At 36.2% G+C, this 20,447-nt stretch overlaps 1 protein-coding gene across 1 annotated transcript in view; it reads left to right on the forward strand.

Moving 5' to 3' along the window:
* The window catches only part of LOC110574889 (protein argonaute-3), a 124,099-nt gene extending 122,583 nt beyond the window's left edge, over positions 1-1,516 (forward strand). The window contains exons 18-19 of the mRNA XM_021683695.2: positions 654-853; positions 1,408-1,516. Of these exons, the coding sequence (XP_021539370.1) occupies positions 654-853; positions 1,408-1,516 (309 nt within the window). The remainder of the gene's footprint in view (positions 1-653; positions 854-1,407) is intronic.
* The last annotated feature ends 18,931 nt before the right edge of the window (positions 1,517-20,447 follow it).

Consider the following 20,447-nt stretch of genomic DNA (forward strand, 5'->3'; position numbering starts at 1 on the left):
TTAAGCGTCTGCCTTCGGCTCAGGTCATGATCCCAGGGTCCTGGGATTGAGCCCCGCATCGGGCTCCCTGCTCTGTGGGGAGCCTGCTTCTCCCTCTCCCAATCCTGCTGCTTGTGTTCCCTCTCTCACTGTATCTCTCTCTGTCAAATAAATAAAATCTTTAAAAATAAATAAATAAATTAAATAAATAAATAAATAAATACAGCAGGGGCACCTGGGTGGCTCAGCCGGTTAGGCTTCTGCCTTCGGCTTGGGTCATGGTCCCAGGGTCCTGGGATCGAGCCCTGCATCGGGCTCTCTGCTCTGCAGGAAGCCTGCTTCTCCCTCTCCCACTCCCCCTGCTTGTGTTCCCTCTCTCACTGTGTCTCTGTCAAATAAATAAAAAATAAAATCTTAAAAAAAAAAAAGTTTAGAAATCAACAGAATATGGGGCACACCTGGGTGGCTCAGTTGTTAAGCGTCTGCCTTCAGCTCAGGTCATGATCCCAGGGTCCTGGGATCGAGCCCCGCATCGGGCTCCCTGCTCCACAGGAAGCCTGCTTCTCCCTTTCTCATTCCCCCTGCTTGTGTTCCCTCTCTAGCTGTCTCTCTCTGTCAAATAAATAAAATCTTAAAAAAAAAAAAAAACAGAATATGCCATTGCCTCTCTACAGGGTACCAGCCGTCCTTCACACTATCATGTTTTATGGGATGATAACTGCTTTACTGCAGATGAACTTCAGCTGCTAACTTACCAGCTCTGCCACACTTATGTGCGCTGTACACGATCTGTTTCTATACCTGCACCAGCGTATTATGCTCACCTGGTAGCATTCAGAGCCAGATATCATCTCGTGGACAAAGAACATGACAGGTAATAAAAAACACAACAAATAGAGATTTTCACTCAAATGCAAGTATGGTCGGCATGTTAGGACTTTTCTTGAGAAATCTCTCTTGAGTGTTTCCATGTAGTTTCCTTCCTGTTCACCATAAAGTACTGCCATTTAGAATTAAAGTTCCAAAGACTGTTAGAGGAGTCAGTGATCCATGTGAAAAGCAGCCATAGGCGAACTGACTGCCCAAAATAAGGGTTCCCATTAAAAGGTACACTTTAGGCTTATTAGTACTAGAATGGTATAGTGATTTAGTTGCTTTGCCAAATTCATTCAAGGGAGAGATTGTTGTTGATAGACAAAATGATAGTATGCCTGGGTTTTACTTCTAAACAATCCTGGGGAGGCAAGAGAAGTAAGACAAAATTGGCCTCGAGTTAATAATTATTGAAGCTGGGTGATAGAAATGTAGCAATTCATTATACCAGCTTCTATTTTCTAATATTTTTGAAATTTTCTACAAGTAATATTTTTCAAAATTACTACATCAGAATAGGGTTTGTTTTTGTGTTCATTGCCACTTCTCTTACAGTGCTGAAGGAAGTCACGTTTCAGGACAGAGCAACGGACGAGATCCACAAGCTCTTGCCAAGGCTGTACAGATTCACCAAGATACCTTACGCACAATGTACTTTGCTTAAAAAGTCCAAGAATATTCTCTGAGAGGAAGAACTGAAAGGTGCATCGACATACAGCATATGTTTCCAGTGGAGTCAGTTGAGTGGGGATGCCTCCAGCCATACAGCAGCCAACACTGTGTGGGGACCAGTGTCTGATTTTTATGTTGATACAAGGAAGATTGTTTACTTCATCAAGGAACACAGCACCATTATGCAATATGAAACCAGCCAACTGCTTTTTTGTGCGGTCTCCTTAGGAAGTATCGCCATTGTTTTGTTTTCACTTTCTTGTAGTCTAACCCTTTTAATGCCTTTACCTCAAGTTGCTTGGCAGCACAACTATCTTTGCAAAAAAAGTAAAGAAAAAGTAAATGACAGTTTAAAAAAAACACACACCTACATGAATAATCAAAGTGATTGTTCACGATTATGTGTGCAAAAAAATTAATGTGCATTCGTGTATTCTTGTAAAAGGTATCTGTGTATATTTTAAATATATACATGTATACTTCATATGCATATATATCTGGATCTACATTGATAATAGATATATATGTGTCTGTTGCGTGTATTTTATAGTTCATTCCTTTGGGGAACTTTCTTTCCCTTTTATTATCTTACCAACACCACTTTGATTTTTCTCTCTACCTCCCTTTCCTTCATCTCCTACATTTTTTTTTTCCTAATGCTACCAGTGACATTCAGATGTTCGTGTATCTGGTTCATTTGGATATGAAGCATGGCAAACTAGATTTTTATTTTTATTTTGCACACCCTACTCCGGTCTCTTGTCTCATACACAATTCCAAGTCCTCAACTCTTGATACTGCTTTCTTAAGAAACAAAATTATTATATATATATATATGTAACTATATATATATATATAATGTTTCTGTGAGAGTGTGTGTCTGCCCCCTCCTGCTCTGAATTTACATTTGCCATTTGTAGAATGTGTACATAAGCAGTAGCAACCTTAAACTATTCTTTTTCTTTAGTTTGTTAAAGCTGCTATGAATATAAAGCCTTGTCAAAAGTTGTAACTCAGAAATTCCTCTCTATAAGTGATATGTATTCTAAATTTAGCCTTCTGTTTCTCTGCGTTATACATGAAAATCCCTTGTAGCTTTTATAAAGGGCAAATATTCTAAATGATTGGAACTCTTTAGGGTTGAGGCCTCTGAAATTGGGTGGAGAGAGAGAAGGGGTTATTGAGGGGTTTTTTTTTTTATTTTATTTTTTTTTTGCTAGTTTACTTGCTGCCTCTCATACCTTAATGTGATTTTCATATATATATATTTTTATATATATGTGTGTATATATAAACATATATGTATGTGTTTTGAAGTACAGCTTCCTTTTCTTTTATATTTATTAGAATAGTGCTTTAATAGAGAACTGTATTGGCAACATCTTTTATAGAAATGTAATCATGTTTATTTTAAGAACTGACAACTTTTTTTTGCTGTCTTTTAGTGCAATAAGTAGTTTTAAAGGAAAGCTGTGTCTGTTTGATATCTTTACCACGGGTAGTGGGAGAAACAGGCACCTCCATAATTTTAAAAGGGCAAAGTAATACAGCCTTAATTTCAGAAGGAAAGTTTTATAATTTTTCAAGTTTAAAGCCTGTCTTTTAAAAATCATAATGAAAATGAAGGAAGTTAAATTTCCTAAGTAAGTCTGACCTTGAATATTAAAGATAGAGTTGAGCTTTGATTTAAGAAATGACAGTGAGTAGGGGCGCTTGGCTGGCTCAGTCGCTAGAGCACGGGACTCTTGATCTCGGGGTTGTGAGTTCAAGCCCCACATTGGGCATGGAGCCTACTTAAAAAAAAAAAAGAAAGGAAGAAAGAAAAGAAAAGCCCGTGAATAGCTTAAGATTTAGAAGACATTTACTTCTTTGAAAATAAATCACGTTTATTGAACAATCATACTGGGTTGGGTGCCCATTTTCATTTACTCAAATGAATCAGGAAAATATAAAATGATATTTTTAAAACATTTTTTGTCAATTTATCAGCAGTGTAACTTTCCTTTTAAAATTAGGGTTATGGTGGCAAAGGAATTAGGATTTTGATCATTTTAAGTTAAATCACTGAAATGTGGAAAAGGTTTTACAAAACTTCCGTTTTATTGATTTCACTTTACGATATTAAAAAGTATTATAGAGCTATCAAAATTGAGTTCATCGGTAACATTGGATTCAGGGGAGCGTTGCACTTTGTGACTCATGAAAATTGCATTTTAACTTTTTTTTTTCTTTTTTGCACTGGTTCAGAGTATAGATACTACAGATTATTTCCAGTGGGCATTGTTAAACCTTTCAGAATTCCATCTGCACATGATAACAAATGGATTAGCTCTTTAGTTTCTCTCTTACCTGTAATCCACTCTTATTGACAATTTACTGTATTTTGAGCCTAAAATCTGAGCCCATGTCCTCCAACAGGTATGAAATCTTTCGTTCCTCTGCCAGAAAACTAAGAAAGTACTGTATTTTGTATGTTTATTATTGAAGTGTCTGAAATGCAATTTACAACACTGTTTCAAAGCTCTTTACATGAAGTAATATTTGTATAGTATATATATTTTTTCTCCCAACCCTCCCCCTCTCCTCCAAAAATTTTCTATAAAGCATGTATTTTTTTTTTTAACATTGAAATTTCACTGAATATAATCAGGAACATGAATAGAAGAAAATAGTGTACCCTAGATGCTAAAACCTTGATTGCTGTATGCTTTCTCAGTATGAGTAAAACACCTTCCTTTACCAATAGAAGTTACACAGACTTAATGTGGGAAACTGTAGGGCCCAGGAAAGAACTGTAGATACCTTTTCTCTACTGCTTCACCTAATTTTCAGTTATTTAGTTTCCATGTACTAGAATGAAGCCCATAATTTAAATCTATTTAGGACTTTTACTGAGGAAAAACAATTTTTTAAATATAAAGCTTTACCTTTAAAGTGAATTCTTTTTTAGGGTTTCTTTCTTACAGTTTCACATTGCTAGTTTAAGGTTGGTTAACTTGAAAGAATATGTATAGTATATTTTGCTAACAAACTGGTATATCAAACTTAATTAAAAGAAGCCTTGTGCTTAGAATTTAAAAGACCAGGTGGCAAATACTTTTTGAAATTTGTTTTAATTATTCACTTCTGGTGTAGAATTCCTGATCTTTTTTTATTAAAAAATTTTTAAAAAGATTGTTTTGAATTTAAAGGTCATGAAACTCAACAATGACCTTTCTGTTCCTGCGTTTGCTCACTAAACTATATAATGAATGCTAAATTTTGGTCTGCTGTTTTCTATGATGCATAAGAGTGACTTTAAAATATCAGTCCCTGCCACTGGTATAATTGATTTTCATGTGAAGAAGAGTTGGGAGTTTAATGTATATTCTGGATGGCAAATGTGTCTGGGTAAAGTGCTGATACATGTTATTACAGTATCAAGTTATTGGCATTGAGGACCATACATTCATAATACTGTAGCTGCTATATTTATTTAATTTTGAAGAGTCTGACAGTTACTGCACTAAAGGATAAGGAGATGAGCAGGATTGGAGGCTAGTGTTAGACACCCCCCCTTTTTTTTTTCCTAAATAAGATTAAGAACATGAAATAACAAGGTAACAAAGGGTGCTGCCATTTTAGCTTCAATTTAATATTAGGATACTGTTTTAGACGTGTGGATTTTTACTTTAGCGGTTTCGCAAAAGGGTACCTCAATCTCCTCAGTACTGGTTTTTGGCATATTTTCACAGAAGTACAAATGCCCTTTATTTTTTAATATTTTACCTTTTAACAAGTTACTCAGAAAAAAAAAAGTTCTTCTATGGAAATATACCTGTTTGTAATCTATTAATTTATTTCTCTTAGAAGAGTCTAGAGGGATTCTAGTAGGAATGTACTGGGTGTTGTGGAAGGCACTTGATAAAGATTCATCTCTACCTTCTAGCATAGGGACTCCTAGCCTTCTAAAGACTCATACTAGTTTTCCAAACTAGGTTCTCTGATGACCCACCACTGCCTCATGTTTACTTGTATATTTTGTAATGGATTTTAGTATGACAGCATGATAGGCTTAGTCATGACAGACTTAAAGGAAATAAAATCTGAGTTGCCATTCAGTAGAAATGGCTGGCAGAGGATCTCAGTGTTTAAGGAAGAGGTCAACACTCAGAGTGCCAGTAATAGATCTGAAGTAATTAGACGATTATAGGCCAGGAATTAGAGACTGTTGTTAAAGAAATTTGGTGTTTTCAGAGGCTAACATGAATTTGCCAAGGGTGGTGATTTTTATGAAATCCATCAAGCTAGCCACTTGGATTCAGCTAGAATATTCTGTAGTCTTGCTATTTCAAACTTGATAGAAATATTTTGCCAAAAAGCTTAACTGATAACTCTGTATAATTTTTATTTGGTATCATTAAACCTGAGTTAAATATTTGGTTAAATCATCTCTTAGATGTTCTCCTATTGAGTATTTTTTAAAGACAGGTTGCTCCTATCAGTAACTCGCTACTTAAATTATCTTTTGTGAGTTATCAGTCAAGCTGCAAAAAGACATCATTGGCTTGGCATCTTTATTTTGCTTTTTTTATCCATACAAAGTTTTAACCCTTTTCATTCTTCTTGAGAATTCATGGATGTCTTAAAGCTCCAATAATAATAGTTGGGAGACTTTATATTTATCAAGTGAGGCCTCCCTGAGTGGCAGTATAACCCTGACTCTAGAGTCTGTCTTTATTTTCCTATATCCCTCCCATTTGATCATATAAAGCACTTTCATGATTCTATAGGAGTCAAAATAAATAAGCCAAGAATAGATGTATAAAATCAGTACAGAAATGTGAAAGTTTTCTCCAAAAAATCTTTTTAAAAAAAATTTCTGCTTGTACTAAGAACATTCTTGATCAGTGACAGTGTTAGAAATGATACCATGATTATGAAACCTAAGCTGACCCTCAGGAGGAAAAAATTTAATCTCTCTGTCCCCCTCTCACTTCTTCTCTCTTTATATAGATATCTCAAAGGGAAAAAATATTTTTTGACTTTTTCCTACTTTAAAAATGGTACATTTTAGTTTATAATTTTCCATGTCGGTCAAAATAATTTTTTTTAACTAATGTAAAATGATCAAGGCTTGTGCTAATACTGTCTACTGCTAGCTGAATTTTATTTTTCTTTACCCAGCAAAGATAGTACTCTAGATTTTTACAGTGTTCATTAAACCTCAAGAATCTAATGTTCTTAAAGTATGGAAACTAAAGATTTTAATTTGAATTAAAAATAGATAATAAATTTAATATGGAAGGTTGAGATTTACCAACAAGAAACCCTGTTGAAGATTCAGGTAACAAAGAGTGTGACAAAATTAAGATCCTGTTAATTGATCTGTCCAGCCATTGGTCTCCCTTCCTTTTTGAAATCAATGTCTGAAACAACCAAAACCTAATGTATCTATGTTAGGGTCTCAGTAAAGCAAAGATATTCTTCAGGGTAGAGCTAAATTAAATTTTTAAATCATTTTTTAAAGTAAGGCGGTTCTTAGAAAGTGCCTTTTCAGAAGATGGTGCTGTAGATTTTTATTTTTCAAATAGCACGAGACAACGTTTAAAAGATAAATTATTTTAGAACTCCAAGAGTGTGACAGTTTCATAATAATGTTATTTGTTGTCCTGAATCTGGTCCAAGGGAACCAAGTAAAGGTTTTATTCAGTAAAGCATCTAGGTAAATGCTCACCAAATGTATTTTGTAAATTCAAAAAGTAAATTTTAAACAATTAACCCTTTCAGTTCTCAGCTGTGTTAAAGGTAATCTGTAAGGCACATAAAACAGCAAATCTGCTAAACTTTTTAACAAGAGTATAGGTATGGTAGCAAGTGCCCAAAGGGGAAGGTAACTTGCCAGGAAATTGTATGTCATAGACTACCTTTCTTTTTTCTTTTTCTTTTTTTTTTTTTAAGCATAGATTGACCCTTCTGTAAATATCTGTTGGCATCCTTTTCTAATTAATATTTATTAAAGAAGACTGCTTATATATAAAAGGAGAGCCAAGTCATCATGGAAATTAGTTTAAGAGAACAAGTGATTTTATCTCTATCTTTAGGGAAATTCTCTTTTTTAGTCACCAAAAAATATTTTAAGTGATTCTTTTTTTCTACCATGGGGGAAACTATGAAAAATGATGACAGTGCATCTAAAAGGGTATGGTCAGTTAATTAGAAATGCAACATGCAAAATTGGGCTTTGGAGGAAATAAGCAATATGAAGGGTAATAGCAGAACCATTCATACTTACTAGAAATGTAGCAATCTACCAGAAAGCAGTTTTCCCGTGGACTGTTTACTAGTACTAGTAAACAGCAGTAAATGATCACCTAACCAGTTCTTGTGAATTTGGTGAGCATTTCTCCAGAAAAGAATAGACTAAAAACAAAAAAACACCACACCTCAGTAACCTTGTATGCTGCATTATGTAATAATGATAGTAAAATTATATCGATTGTTTGGAGTGTACTGTGTCTGTTTGCAAATATACGTGCACATTAAACTTTTTCATTTTTTATAATGTCTTAATAGCAATTATGAGTTTATTTTTTAATATTAATTTTCTATTGTGATGTTTATATTTATTGGCAATTTGTGTGCAACTTTTATATTTTGCTTAGATGTTGGTTTTAAGGTATTTTATTTTTATAGATATTTCTAGCTTTTCCTCTTTCTTTGTAATATTAGCAAAGATTAAGATGGAATGTTAATATACCAACCAAACTAAAGTCTAGAGTTTGGATTTTTACCAATAAACCGTTAACACTATTTTTTAACTTAGAATATTTAATGTTGTTTATATAGTGGGCATTAAAGACAGTCTTTAGACAGATTTCTAAATGTGGAGGGGAAATGGGGCTTTTATATAAGTTAGTTTTTTTTTCCCTTAAGTAGCAAACTAACACTAACAGATTGGATTTATTTTACCTGATCTGCAATTTTGGGGCAACTTGTCTAATAAATGATTGTTACATTTCTTTTTTTTAATTTGAACTACATTGAAATTATTTAAATGCCCACATCATCCAGCATTAGGATTATGATATTTTTATAGGCCTGGGAAACAAATAACAAATGATCCAGAAGTCATTGATAATTGAATTTGAAAGGAGATCTCCTCCCCATGCCCATAGTTATATTAAATGAAAGATTTGCTACCCCGATCATTTCCCTAGCATACTTTCAAAGTTGATTCAACCCTGAGCATCAGTGAAGAAACAGAGTGTAAGTGGCTAGGAAGAAAAGCAGATAGACTGATTAATACAGTATTTCAGTTAATTAAAAATCTAAGTAATAATTTGTGAATGCAAATTAATCAGAAGTCAATGAAAAGTATTGATTATAGAATATTAATTTCAAGCAATTATGGTCACTCCAGTTTCCTAGTGAATAGATAAGATTATTTGTATTGCAGTGCACACTTTTTACAAAGGCACGTGAAAAGAGTGAATTCTCTTAAGCAAGTAAAATATTTCCATAGTATTTTTACATTGTGAATTTGCTTGGAAAGCCACTTTTCTGTAAGAATTTAGAGGATAAATTTTATCCCATCCTCTGAGTTTTAAATTCTAAATTATTGGGGCTCAGTGTATGACATTTTGCTGTACCCTATTCTTTCCACTGAGGGGGTAAATGAGGAAGTTTCAAGTAGTTATAATTAGGAAAATGTTCTATTATGTAAAATTTTATAATTTAAAGTGAATCAGCATATGATTTCCTATAGACATTAGTCATATTTCTTTCTGCATTTTTGCCAGTTACAGTTTTTTTTTTTTTAATTATGTACTATTCTCAGCTACTTCCTTCATCCCCACATTAAGCATTAATTGAAGACTGGTACTCTGGTTATAGGAATTTGTTGCTACTAAATATGTTTCAAGCAGTCAAGATATATTTTTGTTGTAAGTATATGCCACCTCTTGAGGATATTTATTGTGCTTATAACATTAATAGTTTTATTCATTATGTTTCAACATTGTCCTAGGTTGACAGGCATGTAATTCTTGCAGACCAACATTTTTAAGGCAACCTGGTATAGAAATAGTCCTTTATTTCTTTTTTTTCCTTCTGAAAATTCATAGGAACCTGACACACAGAGCTTATTTTTCTCTTTTAACTGTTGGCTCCATAAATCAAGGTACCTGGCATCAGTACTGAGTCACCAAGTACAAGTACTCGGTGACATGTTCCTGTTTATAGTCCACCTCCTAAGAAATACTTGTGCAGTAAGTAATGGTTCATCCCAAAAAAGAACTCTCGTGAACAGTCCTATACGAGTGGAAAACAGATGGGTGTGTTGGTATTAGAACTTGGCTGGTTTGGGTTTTATTATTTCCAAAAATTAACTGTGTTTACATCTATAATTTTTGTTTGAAGTTTAACAGGCTGTGGCCAGAGACTAGAGAAGATTACTCTGGTATTTAATGCCTGAAACTTTCCATCCTTATTTACTCCATGCTTTAATTGGAAGGACAAACAAAAGTCCTTAATTTGACCCTATAATAATATTTTTAGAACCAAACAAGGAAGAACTCTACTAAGTTTTGCAGATGTGACTATCTTTACTCTAAGAACCTATGGAAACAGGAGGTCTTTGTAAAGAAATGGACTGGTGGGACTGTGAGATGTGTATAGTAAGGGGATGTGGGAAAGGTTTCTTTGCTGGGATCCTTAGATACCTTACAGGTGGGTCATATTTGCCTAGTTCTCACAACCACGTTGTAAAAGAGGGACTTGCTCTATGAACCTACAGAAGAGACCTGAGAAGAGTTTTCTGTAACCTAAATTTATTTTCTGCTGTTGTCCCCGACCTAAAGCTGCTCTCCTTCATTTTAATTCAGATAAGTTAGAGAAGTCTTGGAAGTTGCTTCTGAATTATAACAAAGAAATTAAATGAAGTATTTATCCTTAAATAGAGCCATGGCATTGCTACTGACATGGCTTTTCCCTTTACATAGAAAACGCCAAGCAGGACCTTTCCAGACAAGGTAGCCTTTCCTGTAAAGAAAAGTTTTTGGTGAAGGATTTGGGGAAAACACAGATAACGTTGTAATGAAGGGAAAGTCTTGCCTAACATAGTTCAGCCAGGTTAATGGATACAATCTGGGCCCAGGTTGCTTAACAAGAGGAAGCTTTGGTTTTGGTAGCAACAGACTTGGATCTCCAATGGTAATTAACTTGCAAATACCTCCCTGTTTCAAAGAAAGGGAGTTATCTCATATTATTGATGACAACCCTGCAAATGTGTATGTGCTCTTTTTCTAACTCAAATATCAGGAATAGTAAGCACTATGAGAAATTTTCTAATAGTATGTCCCTAAAAGAAGAGTCTTACAGTGTTTTCCAGGAGCTTTCTCGTTTTTAGCCCAGGGTGCAACCCCTTTCTCCTCTTTAAAAAGGGAAGAAAAGAAAAAGGATTTAAAGGTCATTTATACAGAATTCCACTCTGAGTAAATAATAGAGTCTTTAAAATACTTGGGGAAGGAGGATCACACACCACAAGTTATAGCTTGATTGAGAGACTATCTGAGCACTGTTTTCATGTTTGGGTTCCACGGTTTTTCCTTTGAACATACCATTTAATTTGCTTGAGTGCCATCATTCTGTTTTGTGATATAATGGACGTTTTATGCCATTTATGAATTGTGCAGTTCTTTTCTTCCCCACCCTGACCCATATTCTCTCTCTCTCTCTCTCTCTCTCTCTCTCTCTCTCTCTCTCAAAGGGGAGGGATAAAGCAAAAGAGAGATACAATGAGACTCATTAGAACGTACCTTTAGTTTACAGATGGAAAGAAACTCTAACTCTGTTCAGTGAGAATTAAGATTGAAAGTGTTAACACCACAGATATTATCTCTAGCCATAAATTTTGTTGCTAACTAGAGAGTGATAAAGTGAACAGGATATATATCAGAAATATATTAAAGTGATAAATTATTCTTGAAAGTAATATTTAAACCTTCTGTAATAGAGATCCCCATATTCTTAAGGCAAATTAATGTAGTTTCTGGTTTTAATGAATCAGACAGACTGATTAAAACTTTAAAATGCTTGTGGTTTTTATTCTGACACATCTTCTTAAATATGTCAAAATTATATTGGATGAACACTTGACTATTCTTTGCTCCTAATTTATGTATCGATTTATTCAGACTTCAATTACATAGATGTATCTCTCATATGCCTCTTGGTGTGTGCACAATTCTCTATAAAAACTTTTTAATTCAACCCAATTCCTAGTCAAGCCTGAGCTGTAAAGGAGAAAGTATAAGGTGTTTTGGAATGCAGGAACTTTTTCAAAGACCACAACTGGAAAATGTTGGAAAATGTGTTGCCTTTGAGAGTAGAAAGGGCTCTAAACATGAGCCAGAGACTTGGGAGTTCAGTCAGAGCTCTGCCACTAATTTCCTGTGTCCTTAGGCAATTTCCTCAATCCCTCCAGGTCTAGTTCCACATGAAATGGTAGTGATAATGCCTGCCCTCACCTACCTCACAAAGTTGTAAGAATTGGATATTGTGACAGTGCTTGAGTTCGCCAAAGGAAGAGGTATTCAGAAGTTCAATATCATAGAAGAGTGTTGTACGAAGGGTTCATTTCCGGTTTGCTTCTATGAAATTATCTTCTCCATGACCATGGATCATTTTGTCAAACAGGTACAAGAGAAACTTAGGCCTTATCCTGGTATGATGTGCACTTACAAACGTACCCTGTTTGTTTCTCCCCTGCCAGATACCCAGGCTGAATTTTTCTTTATAATAATCCTGGGCAAGAGTGTCACTTCAAAAACCAAACTTCTTGTAGTGGTGCTATGGCAGCTACGATTGTATTTTGAATTAGATTAATATGGTAAAACTATCAGATAATCAGAAATTAACTTTGCCTTTGCCTTCAGGCATTTTTGCTATACATGTTGGCATCAGAGGCTGGTGGTGTACAACCAGGTAGTCGTCCCTTTGTTGTCAGATTTTTGGTACCTCTTTTTGGAGTAGGGGCTTAGTTTTTAAGAAGGAAAGTGTGATTATCTCATTCATCACTTTGCAGAGTTGAACCTTGCTTTCCAATCACCGTGTATCTGTAAAAGTTAAAATATAGTAAAGGTTTTTCTCCTTCATTTTAATTCAGTTCTGAGCATCTGCAGGTGATACTGGCAGCCTATGATTGGTGTCTGACCCAGTTATCTTTACAGATCGTTGGTAGAACCTTCACATTTTGACAGGCTTACCCATTTTTCTGGAGGGAAGGGGCTTCTGTTTCTAGGAAGTAACAAAGGGTACCTCACGACAGGTTGTGTAAGCAATTCCTTTTTTTGCAACAGACAAGCCTGGTTTTTTGTTTTTCATTTGTTTAGAAAAAAAGGATGCATTTTAGGTACACAGGGTATGGGTGCATTCAATGCTTACTTTTAATCAACAGATGTTGACCTCTTCTTGTTGCGGCCGTTGGGCTTTTCCCAGCTCATCGCTAACATGGGCGGTATCTGTCTTCGTTTTATAGGGTAATGAGAATTATAGGTACGGAAAGTGAAAAGTTGGGTAGATTCAGGCTTAGAAAATGAACAAAAAGTCCACCTTGCTGAGTGAGATAGCTAAGAACATCGATACATCAGGAATACTTCTAATGAAGCAGTTTTTGCTGTAATGTGTCACTTTAATGTCTCCTGTTATGTACCCATAAAAGTATTACTGTATCTTGTGAGTAAAGATCATTCTTGTGGACTAGTATATGGATGCATTCATAGACTGTGGGAAGCAGTGGGGTGTGTGTGTATGTGTGTGTGTGTGTGTGTGTATAAATATTCTTTGTTTATAACACTGTATTACATAAATTTATATAGAAAAAAATAATGTGTTTCTTTCGTGTTTTGGGGACTAAAATTGTAATATAACCATTCCAGTGTAATCTGGCAACTCACTCTGGAGAACATTTATATTACACACAAATGCACACCCTTAAAGCATTGCTAACTGCTCCCACTTCAGATAATTGCTGCTTTTTTTAAACCCTAAGTAATGGAGGAGGAAATAGCACTCTTTTTAAAGGGGCTTTTCTGAAAAGTAAAATGTAAATATAGGACATGTGGGGAGGGTGGGACCACCTGCAGATGTCCTGCAGATGGACAAATAGCCTTTTAAATTTTACTTTTTAACCATCTTGACCGTGTGTGCCTATTTGTATTGCAGATGTGAACTATTTTTGGGGGTTGATATCAGTATGTTTTAAAACTGAATTATTACATAAAATCGGAGTAACCTCTTTCTCCATCCTCCTTTTCCACACTAACTATTCTTGCCAAATATTTCTGCTGAAACCAAGGTTCAGCATGGTAAAATGATGGACTCTCAAACCTCCTTCCTCATCTTCCCCATCCTGTCTTACACCTGGTCTGGCCTTATATTTTTTGTTGGCTTTTCATAAGTAAGAACAATTTACTGTAGTAATATAAAGACTGCAGAATTTCAAAATGTTTGTAAACCTTACTTTGTTATTAATGTTTGGTTACACAGTAACATCAGTTAAAACAGTGGAGTCTGAGTTTGTAATATGCTGTATGACCAGATAAGATCTTGAATGATACGAAACTTGACTGCCACATTTTAAGAGGAAAGTGGAGGTGGGAGCAAACTATTATATATATGTAATCAGTGTATAATTAGAAACACTAGATGCCGAATTCTATCACTGTGTACTTGGGGGCCAGGCTTTGGATTTGGTTGTCATTTTAATTCCTTGAAGACTATATGTAATTATGAGCAGAAGGCAAATAAAGTTTTTAAACAAAAGTGCTTTTTTCAGTAATTAAAGTTTGGTAGCAAATTTTCTACTTTCAGTTAAGTTTCCTTCCCCAAGAAATTACTACAAAATACTTAGGGTTGAGATTGAGAAGCTTGGAGAAGATGCTTTTTAAGCAGTTCAGTCACTTACACTTTATGTTAAAGAAATTGTCATAATTCTTCCTGAGCCAAACTGTCACTAGAATATCCTGTGACAGAACCAGTCCTCCTTTTTCTGCCATTCTGCATATTGGAAGGGTTCTGTGTTGTATTTGTTTTTAATCCTCGATTTAAAAAATATAATGGTTTTCGTGTTGCTTAGCTTCCGTTTGAAGTGTAAATTTCACTAATAATTGCAATAAAAAGAAAAGCTTTGCTCCAAACTTTGTATTGTGTGGTCTTCATTACAGCTCTCTGCCTTAGGTACAGGAATCAGTGTGTGCAGTGGAAAGGATCGCGACTGAAGAGTCATGAAGTCCTGGCTTCAAACCCTGTTTGCATGATACTCTGGACAAGTTCCTTGATGCTTCTAAGCCTCAGTTTCCTCCATTAAAAGAAGATAATAGTAAGGCTGTTGGGACATTAAATGAGATAATCCCTTTGAGGATGTGCTCCTTCCCTGGGGGTAGCTCACTACTTGGAAGAAGTCCAGCTTACTCAGTGGATAGAGCATGCGACTCTTGATCTCTGGGTCATGAGTTCAAGCCCTACATTGGGCGCAGAGCTTTAAAGAAAAAAGAAGAAAAAAACTTGTCCCTTCATAATTTCCACTAAGCCTATTTATGTCTTTCAGAACATCCCTTCCTGCTAACATGTATTCCCAACACAGTCTTCTCCCAGCTCTATGTCCCCAGACTCTAAACCTAACAGGACAGATTGTGATCTTGTTACCAACGCTAACAAGAATTAGCTTACTAACACATGCTGATGGGTGATGGTGGTTTTTTAACTCTATGTGTCAGTTGATAAGTTTGACAATTGAAGAAAATCACCCTAATGTCAGTCTTTGCCGACTAACTACACTGGTATAGAAAAATTCCAAAAAATAATTATACCCAAATGCATACAGTTAAATGGGGGAAATAGTATAACAATGACTCTGAGGCCATGCTCTGAAAAATCACAGAGGCTGTCATGTAACATAGGTAAGTGTAGAAAAGCAGCATGGTTATTGAGGCACACCTCAGCCTACTGCTCTGATTGATTAGGAAAACATGAACTGGACAGAACAAATCAATTATATTGGAGCTCAGCTGCCTGAAGCTTTCTTCATAGAAAAGGGTGCTCAGAGCACTACACTTAAGCATGTAGAAATGAGGTGGCAGTCCAAAGACGGGGTGGCCATCCGTCTCTTGAGCTTTAAGTTCTCGTGGTTTCCATGTTTCAGTTGTCCGATCATTTGACAGATTCTTCTCGGCTGCTGAGACTTTCATACCTTGCAGATGTTTTTAGAAAATTAATTAGGTTCATCTGTCAATGCCAGGAAAGGATGTGATCATTTTTACAATATTTGCTAAGATGTTTTTATCGTAAAGGGGACCGAAAATCTTCAGTCTTATCTGTAGGAGGAAGATGATTGTTTTCCTATCTTCCATCATTTTTGTTACTTGTACAATTTCTGCAGTTTATAAAATCTTTGCAATGCCTTTATAGAAAGCAGCACTTCTCTCATATTTGTCTCTACTAAAATATTTTCTGGTAAGAATAATGTTTGGACTCAAAATGTGTTTATAATTACAAACAAAACAGACACATTAGAGATTTAGGATTATGAAGCCTAATATGACATCTGATTCTCAGCTGAAACGAAACCGTTAACAGACTTTTTTGCTATGTGACTTAGAAATAACCTGAAAGTACTTGAAACTGCTAAATGTACAGTATTACTCTGTCTTTAATCTTGCTAAATGGAATTTTCACATTATCTTACAAAAACCAATACCAAAAACAGGACATAGGAGTAGTTTTTGTTTTGGGGGGAGTTTTTTTGGTACCCCAGGTAGGACCATAGGAATAGTTTTGATGCTGCCCCAGACAGGATTTCAGTAACCACTGTCATTCAGACATAATTCAAAATGTGCTTTGTATTTTATGCAAATGTAACATTAAGGTTGCTTAACCATCTTTATATATTTTGTGAGTTTAATTTTTCTAATTAATTTTTGTGCTTTCATAGATTTTAGATTATAAAAGTTTAGATTATAAAAGAGTGGTATCCCTTTGAATAGTGTTTCTTAAAATCTGGTAAGAGGTGCTATCTAAACCTTTAATACAAAAGTATGACTAGTGTCTACGTTAAGGCCCTTTAGATATTAATTTGAAAATCTTCATAAAAGTATAACATTTTACTTTGAGTATGGCAAGCCACTTTCCATTCATTTTAACTGAGATTTTTCTTTCTTATGTAAGAAGAGTGGGCTCTGGAGATAAGAAGAGAAAACCAAGTGGGGAAATAAAATTTGTTTCAACCTCCAGGGCAAGGGTAATGGGAGCCCCAGCCTTTTTTGACTACCATACTGTGTGAAACAAATGACCCTCACCTAAGACTGCGCCCTGGCGATCTCAAGACAGGTGCAAGACCAGCTGAAAATAAACTGGGGAAAAAGCCTAGAATCAAGCAGTTCCCTTTGGAGTAATGTACAAGCAAAGAAAAAAAATACCTGAAGTGAGAGAGGTCAAGTATTTCCACCCACTCTGTGTTTAAAAAAAAAAAAAAAAAAAAGGTAGGGGGGCGCCTGGCTGGCTCGTCTATAGAGCATGCAACTCTTGATTCAAGCCCCACGTTGCGCGTAGAGCTTACGTTAAAAATAATAATAATAATAATTTATTCTGGGACAATGATACCCAACTCTGCTGGCAAACAGCTCTTGTATAAAACCTCAAGAACTTCCACCAGACTTTGGAGGAGGGTAGTTACTTAACTATAGACATAGCCAAAGCCAGTCCCAATTTAAAGCAAAACTCTTAATGTGACACTAAGTTGTTGCTTGAAAAACATTTTCACAAGCACAGTTGTCACATGTCTAAAACAGCAGTTTCCAGAGGGAAGGCCAGAATTTGATTCACTAGCAAACCTCAACTTCAGTCTTTGCTGTCATCTGCCAGGCATGTTAGTGAGCTGTTTAGGACTTAACTTTATCGACGTAAGACAAGAAAGAAGATAGTGGGAAAAAAAAGTCTTTGAATTTGTACTTTGTTTTTCCGCTTAAGAGGGAAGACAGGCTGAAATAGAACAGCTTTTAAGATGTTCAGTTTGGCATTTCTGCATATTGGAAATAACTGATATTTTCGCATGCTACTAAATAGGAAAAGATGAACGAAATTATCATTCATCCTGTGAATTGTCTTTACACCCATTTTCCTGTTAGATTTAAATTAAATAGAAAACAACCTCAAGTCAACACCAAAATGGGAACTGCTATTTTGTTAGAGATTAGCCACTTGAAAGAAAAAACAGGGAAAGATAATTTATGTGAAGTGTCTCCAGAGAAAAGGAAGTTAACAATCATGGAGAAATTATAGTCTGGTAATCAGTTAGTTTATAAAGTCTACAACGATCAAGCAGCAAAATAGCACACCTCATTAGGAAAGACTTGGGCAAGAGTACTAAGACATACTGTATTTGCCTCTGGGCATTGGAAGTGCATTCTACAGAAGGATACTTTGGCTTCAGAAGACAACACACAAAATTGGCTGTGCAAGATACACCTCCAGGAGAGGCAATATAGTTATCTTCAGTAGCTAGATGTGGGGGTACCTTATCAAGGTATTATTTTTCATATTAGAATAAGATCAGCTGACCAACTAGCAATTAAAATCCTTTTAAACATTGTTCTGGTTGGATAGAAGTTGTACCTCTCTGGGGATCTGAATCATCGGAATTCACTAAATTCGGTAATCTCTGACACTTACTGGGAGGAGAAAATTGAGAACAGAGAAGATATATATTATCATACTTCACAGATTTTGAAAGAAAATGGCTTGTTGTTGCCAAAGCACTCCATGTCTCCTGTGGCTAAATCTCAATCACTTAAAAAAAAGTTTTGAGTTCACATTCTTCTCTTCCATGGATTTTTTTTTTTTCACATTTTAAAAAATGTCTTGCTTCATTATCTATATCTCTAGGATCCTTTAAAACCCATGAGAATGTGGAGTGGATACTTAGGTTCTTTAACTCTGAAGACAAAGAGCAGCCAACGGAAGACTACAACTAGACACGTGCCAGTTGAGCTCATTATCTTCCTCTTTATAATGTTCAAACAAGATGTGGCTGCTTTATCTATGAGCACCATTCCCAGGATAATGCACACAATAAACAGAGAAATGATGTATATTTCTGCCACCTACTGAGAGTAACCCACTGCATGGATATAATGTACGTGTCCTGTTCGAGGATCCCTTTGAGCATATGGGGCTCTTTTTATACAAGTCCACATTTGACCAGATGTCATCATAATCACAAAACACAGAGCTAAAGCTGCCCACAAGTTTTTGTTAAAAATAAATTTCCTATTCCATTTCCATAAATACACAAGTCCACCAATAAAAGCCAAAAACATCCCCAGCTTGAAGGGGCCGTGATAATCTGTAGGCTGTCTGAGGCTGATGTTGGTCTCTCTTCTCTCAGTTCTCTCAGCTACCCATTCAGCCACATGCTCAGCTGTGATACCCCTTCCCTCCAAATGGTAAACGTCATCCGACATAAACTTCCTCTCAGCAGAGAAGTGGAGGACACTTGGAACTGACATCAACTGGTGTATCTGAAAGGCCTCGGGGCTTTCATCATAATCCATCATTACAAAAAATACCTTGTTGAATGCACTGGAGTGCTGCCAGGAATTTGTCAAGATCTGAAATTCTTCAGCAGCACCTTTGCATATTTTTTAAAGATTTTATTTATTTGAGAGAGAGAGAGGGAGGGAAATCACAGAGGGAGAAGCAGACTCCCCGCTGAGCAGAGAGGCCAACGTGAGACTCCATCCCAGGACCCTGAGATCATGACCCTAGTCGAAGGCAGACGCTTAACTGACTGAGCCGCCCAGGCGCCCTAGCACTATTGCGATTACACATGATCTAAACTTCTGTAGAGTGGTAAACATCACAATAATAGTTTCTTGGTGTTTCTAGTACAAAATGATAGAACATGGCATGACTCATTCTTATCACTGTTTTTCTGGTCCAGTCCATCAGCTGCCTGAGCTTTTCTGCTAATATCTTCTTCCCTCAGCCAGGATGTGTAGGAACATCATGAGTCATGAACACCAAGCCCACCACCATAGCCACAGATATATGCCAAAACCACCACCATTCTGCCACATTTATTTACTTCTCTGTTATAAAATGTTTCAAAACATAAACTAAAATTTCTTCATTTCTTCCAGCAATTCATTTGTCCAAAAACTTTTTTTTGGTCTTCCTTAATCCTAGTAAAAGAACAACATCACAAAGTCCCACGCAGGTCTGCTTTGTGAGCCATGTATTAGAGTTTAGAAAATATTCTTTTAAAAAAAGGATTTTATTTATTAATTTGACATAGAGAGACAGAGAGAGCACAAGCAGGGGGTAGAGGCAGAGGGAGAGGGAGAAGCAGACTCCTGCTGAGCTGGGTGTCTAATGTGGGACTCCATCTCTGGAACTGGAGATCATGACCTGAGCTGAAGGCAGATACTTAACCATCTGAGCCACCCCGGAGCCCCTAGAAAATATCCTGAGGGGGAAAAAAAAACATCAGTGGTCAGGAAGTTTGGGAAATGTTCTAGCCTCAGTCTTTCTGGAGTGCTTCAGACTCAGATTTCTAACTGCCTGCTGGGCAGCACCTGGATCCACCACAAGCACCTCAAACTTCTTAAAATCCAACGTCATCTTCCCCTTGCCTACCAAGCCCCTTGGTTGTCCTTCCTCTGTGGAGGATCACACCATCCCACCAATCACTGGGATGTTAAAACTGAGGACTCTTCTGGAACTTCTCTCTTTCCATCCTCTATCAACCCTGCACTTGGCCTCTGGGACAGACTGCGTGGGTTTGAATCCAGGCTCTACCACTTAGTCATGTGACCCTGGGCACGTTCCTCACTTCTCTCGCAGGTAAGACCTACACAGTAATAGCACCCACCTCCTACCATCAACAC

The sequence above is a fragment of the Neomonachus schauinslandi genome, chromosome 4 (assembly GCF_002201575.2).
Source record: "Neomonachus schauinslandi chromosome 4, ASM220157v2, whole genome shotgun sequence".
Lineage (NCBI taxonomy): Eukaryota > Metazoa > Chordata > Mammalia > Carnivora > Phocidae > Neomonachus > Neomonachus schauinslandi.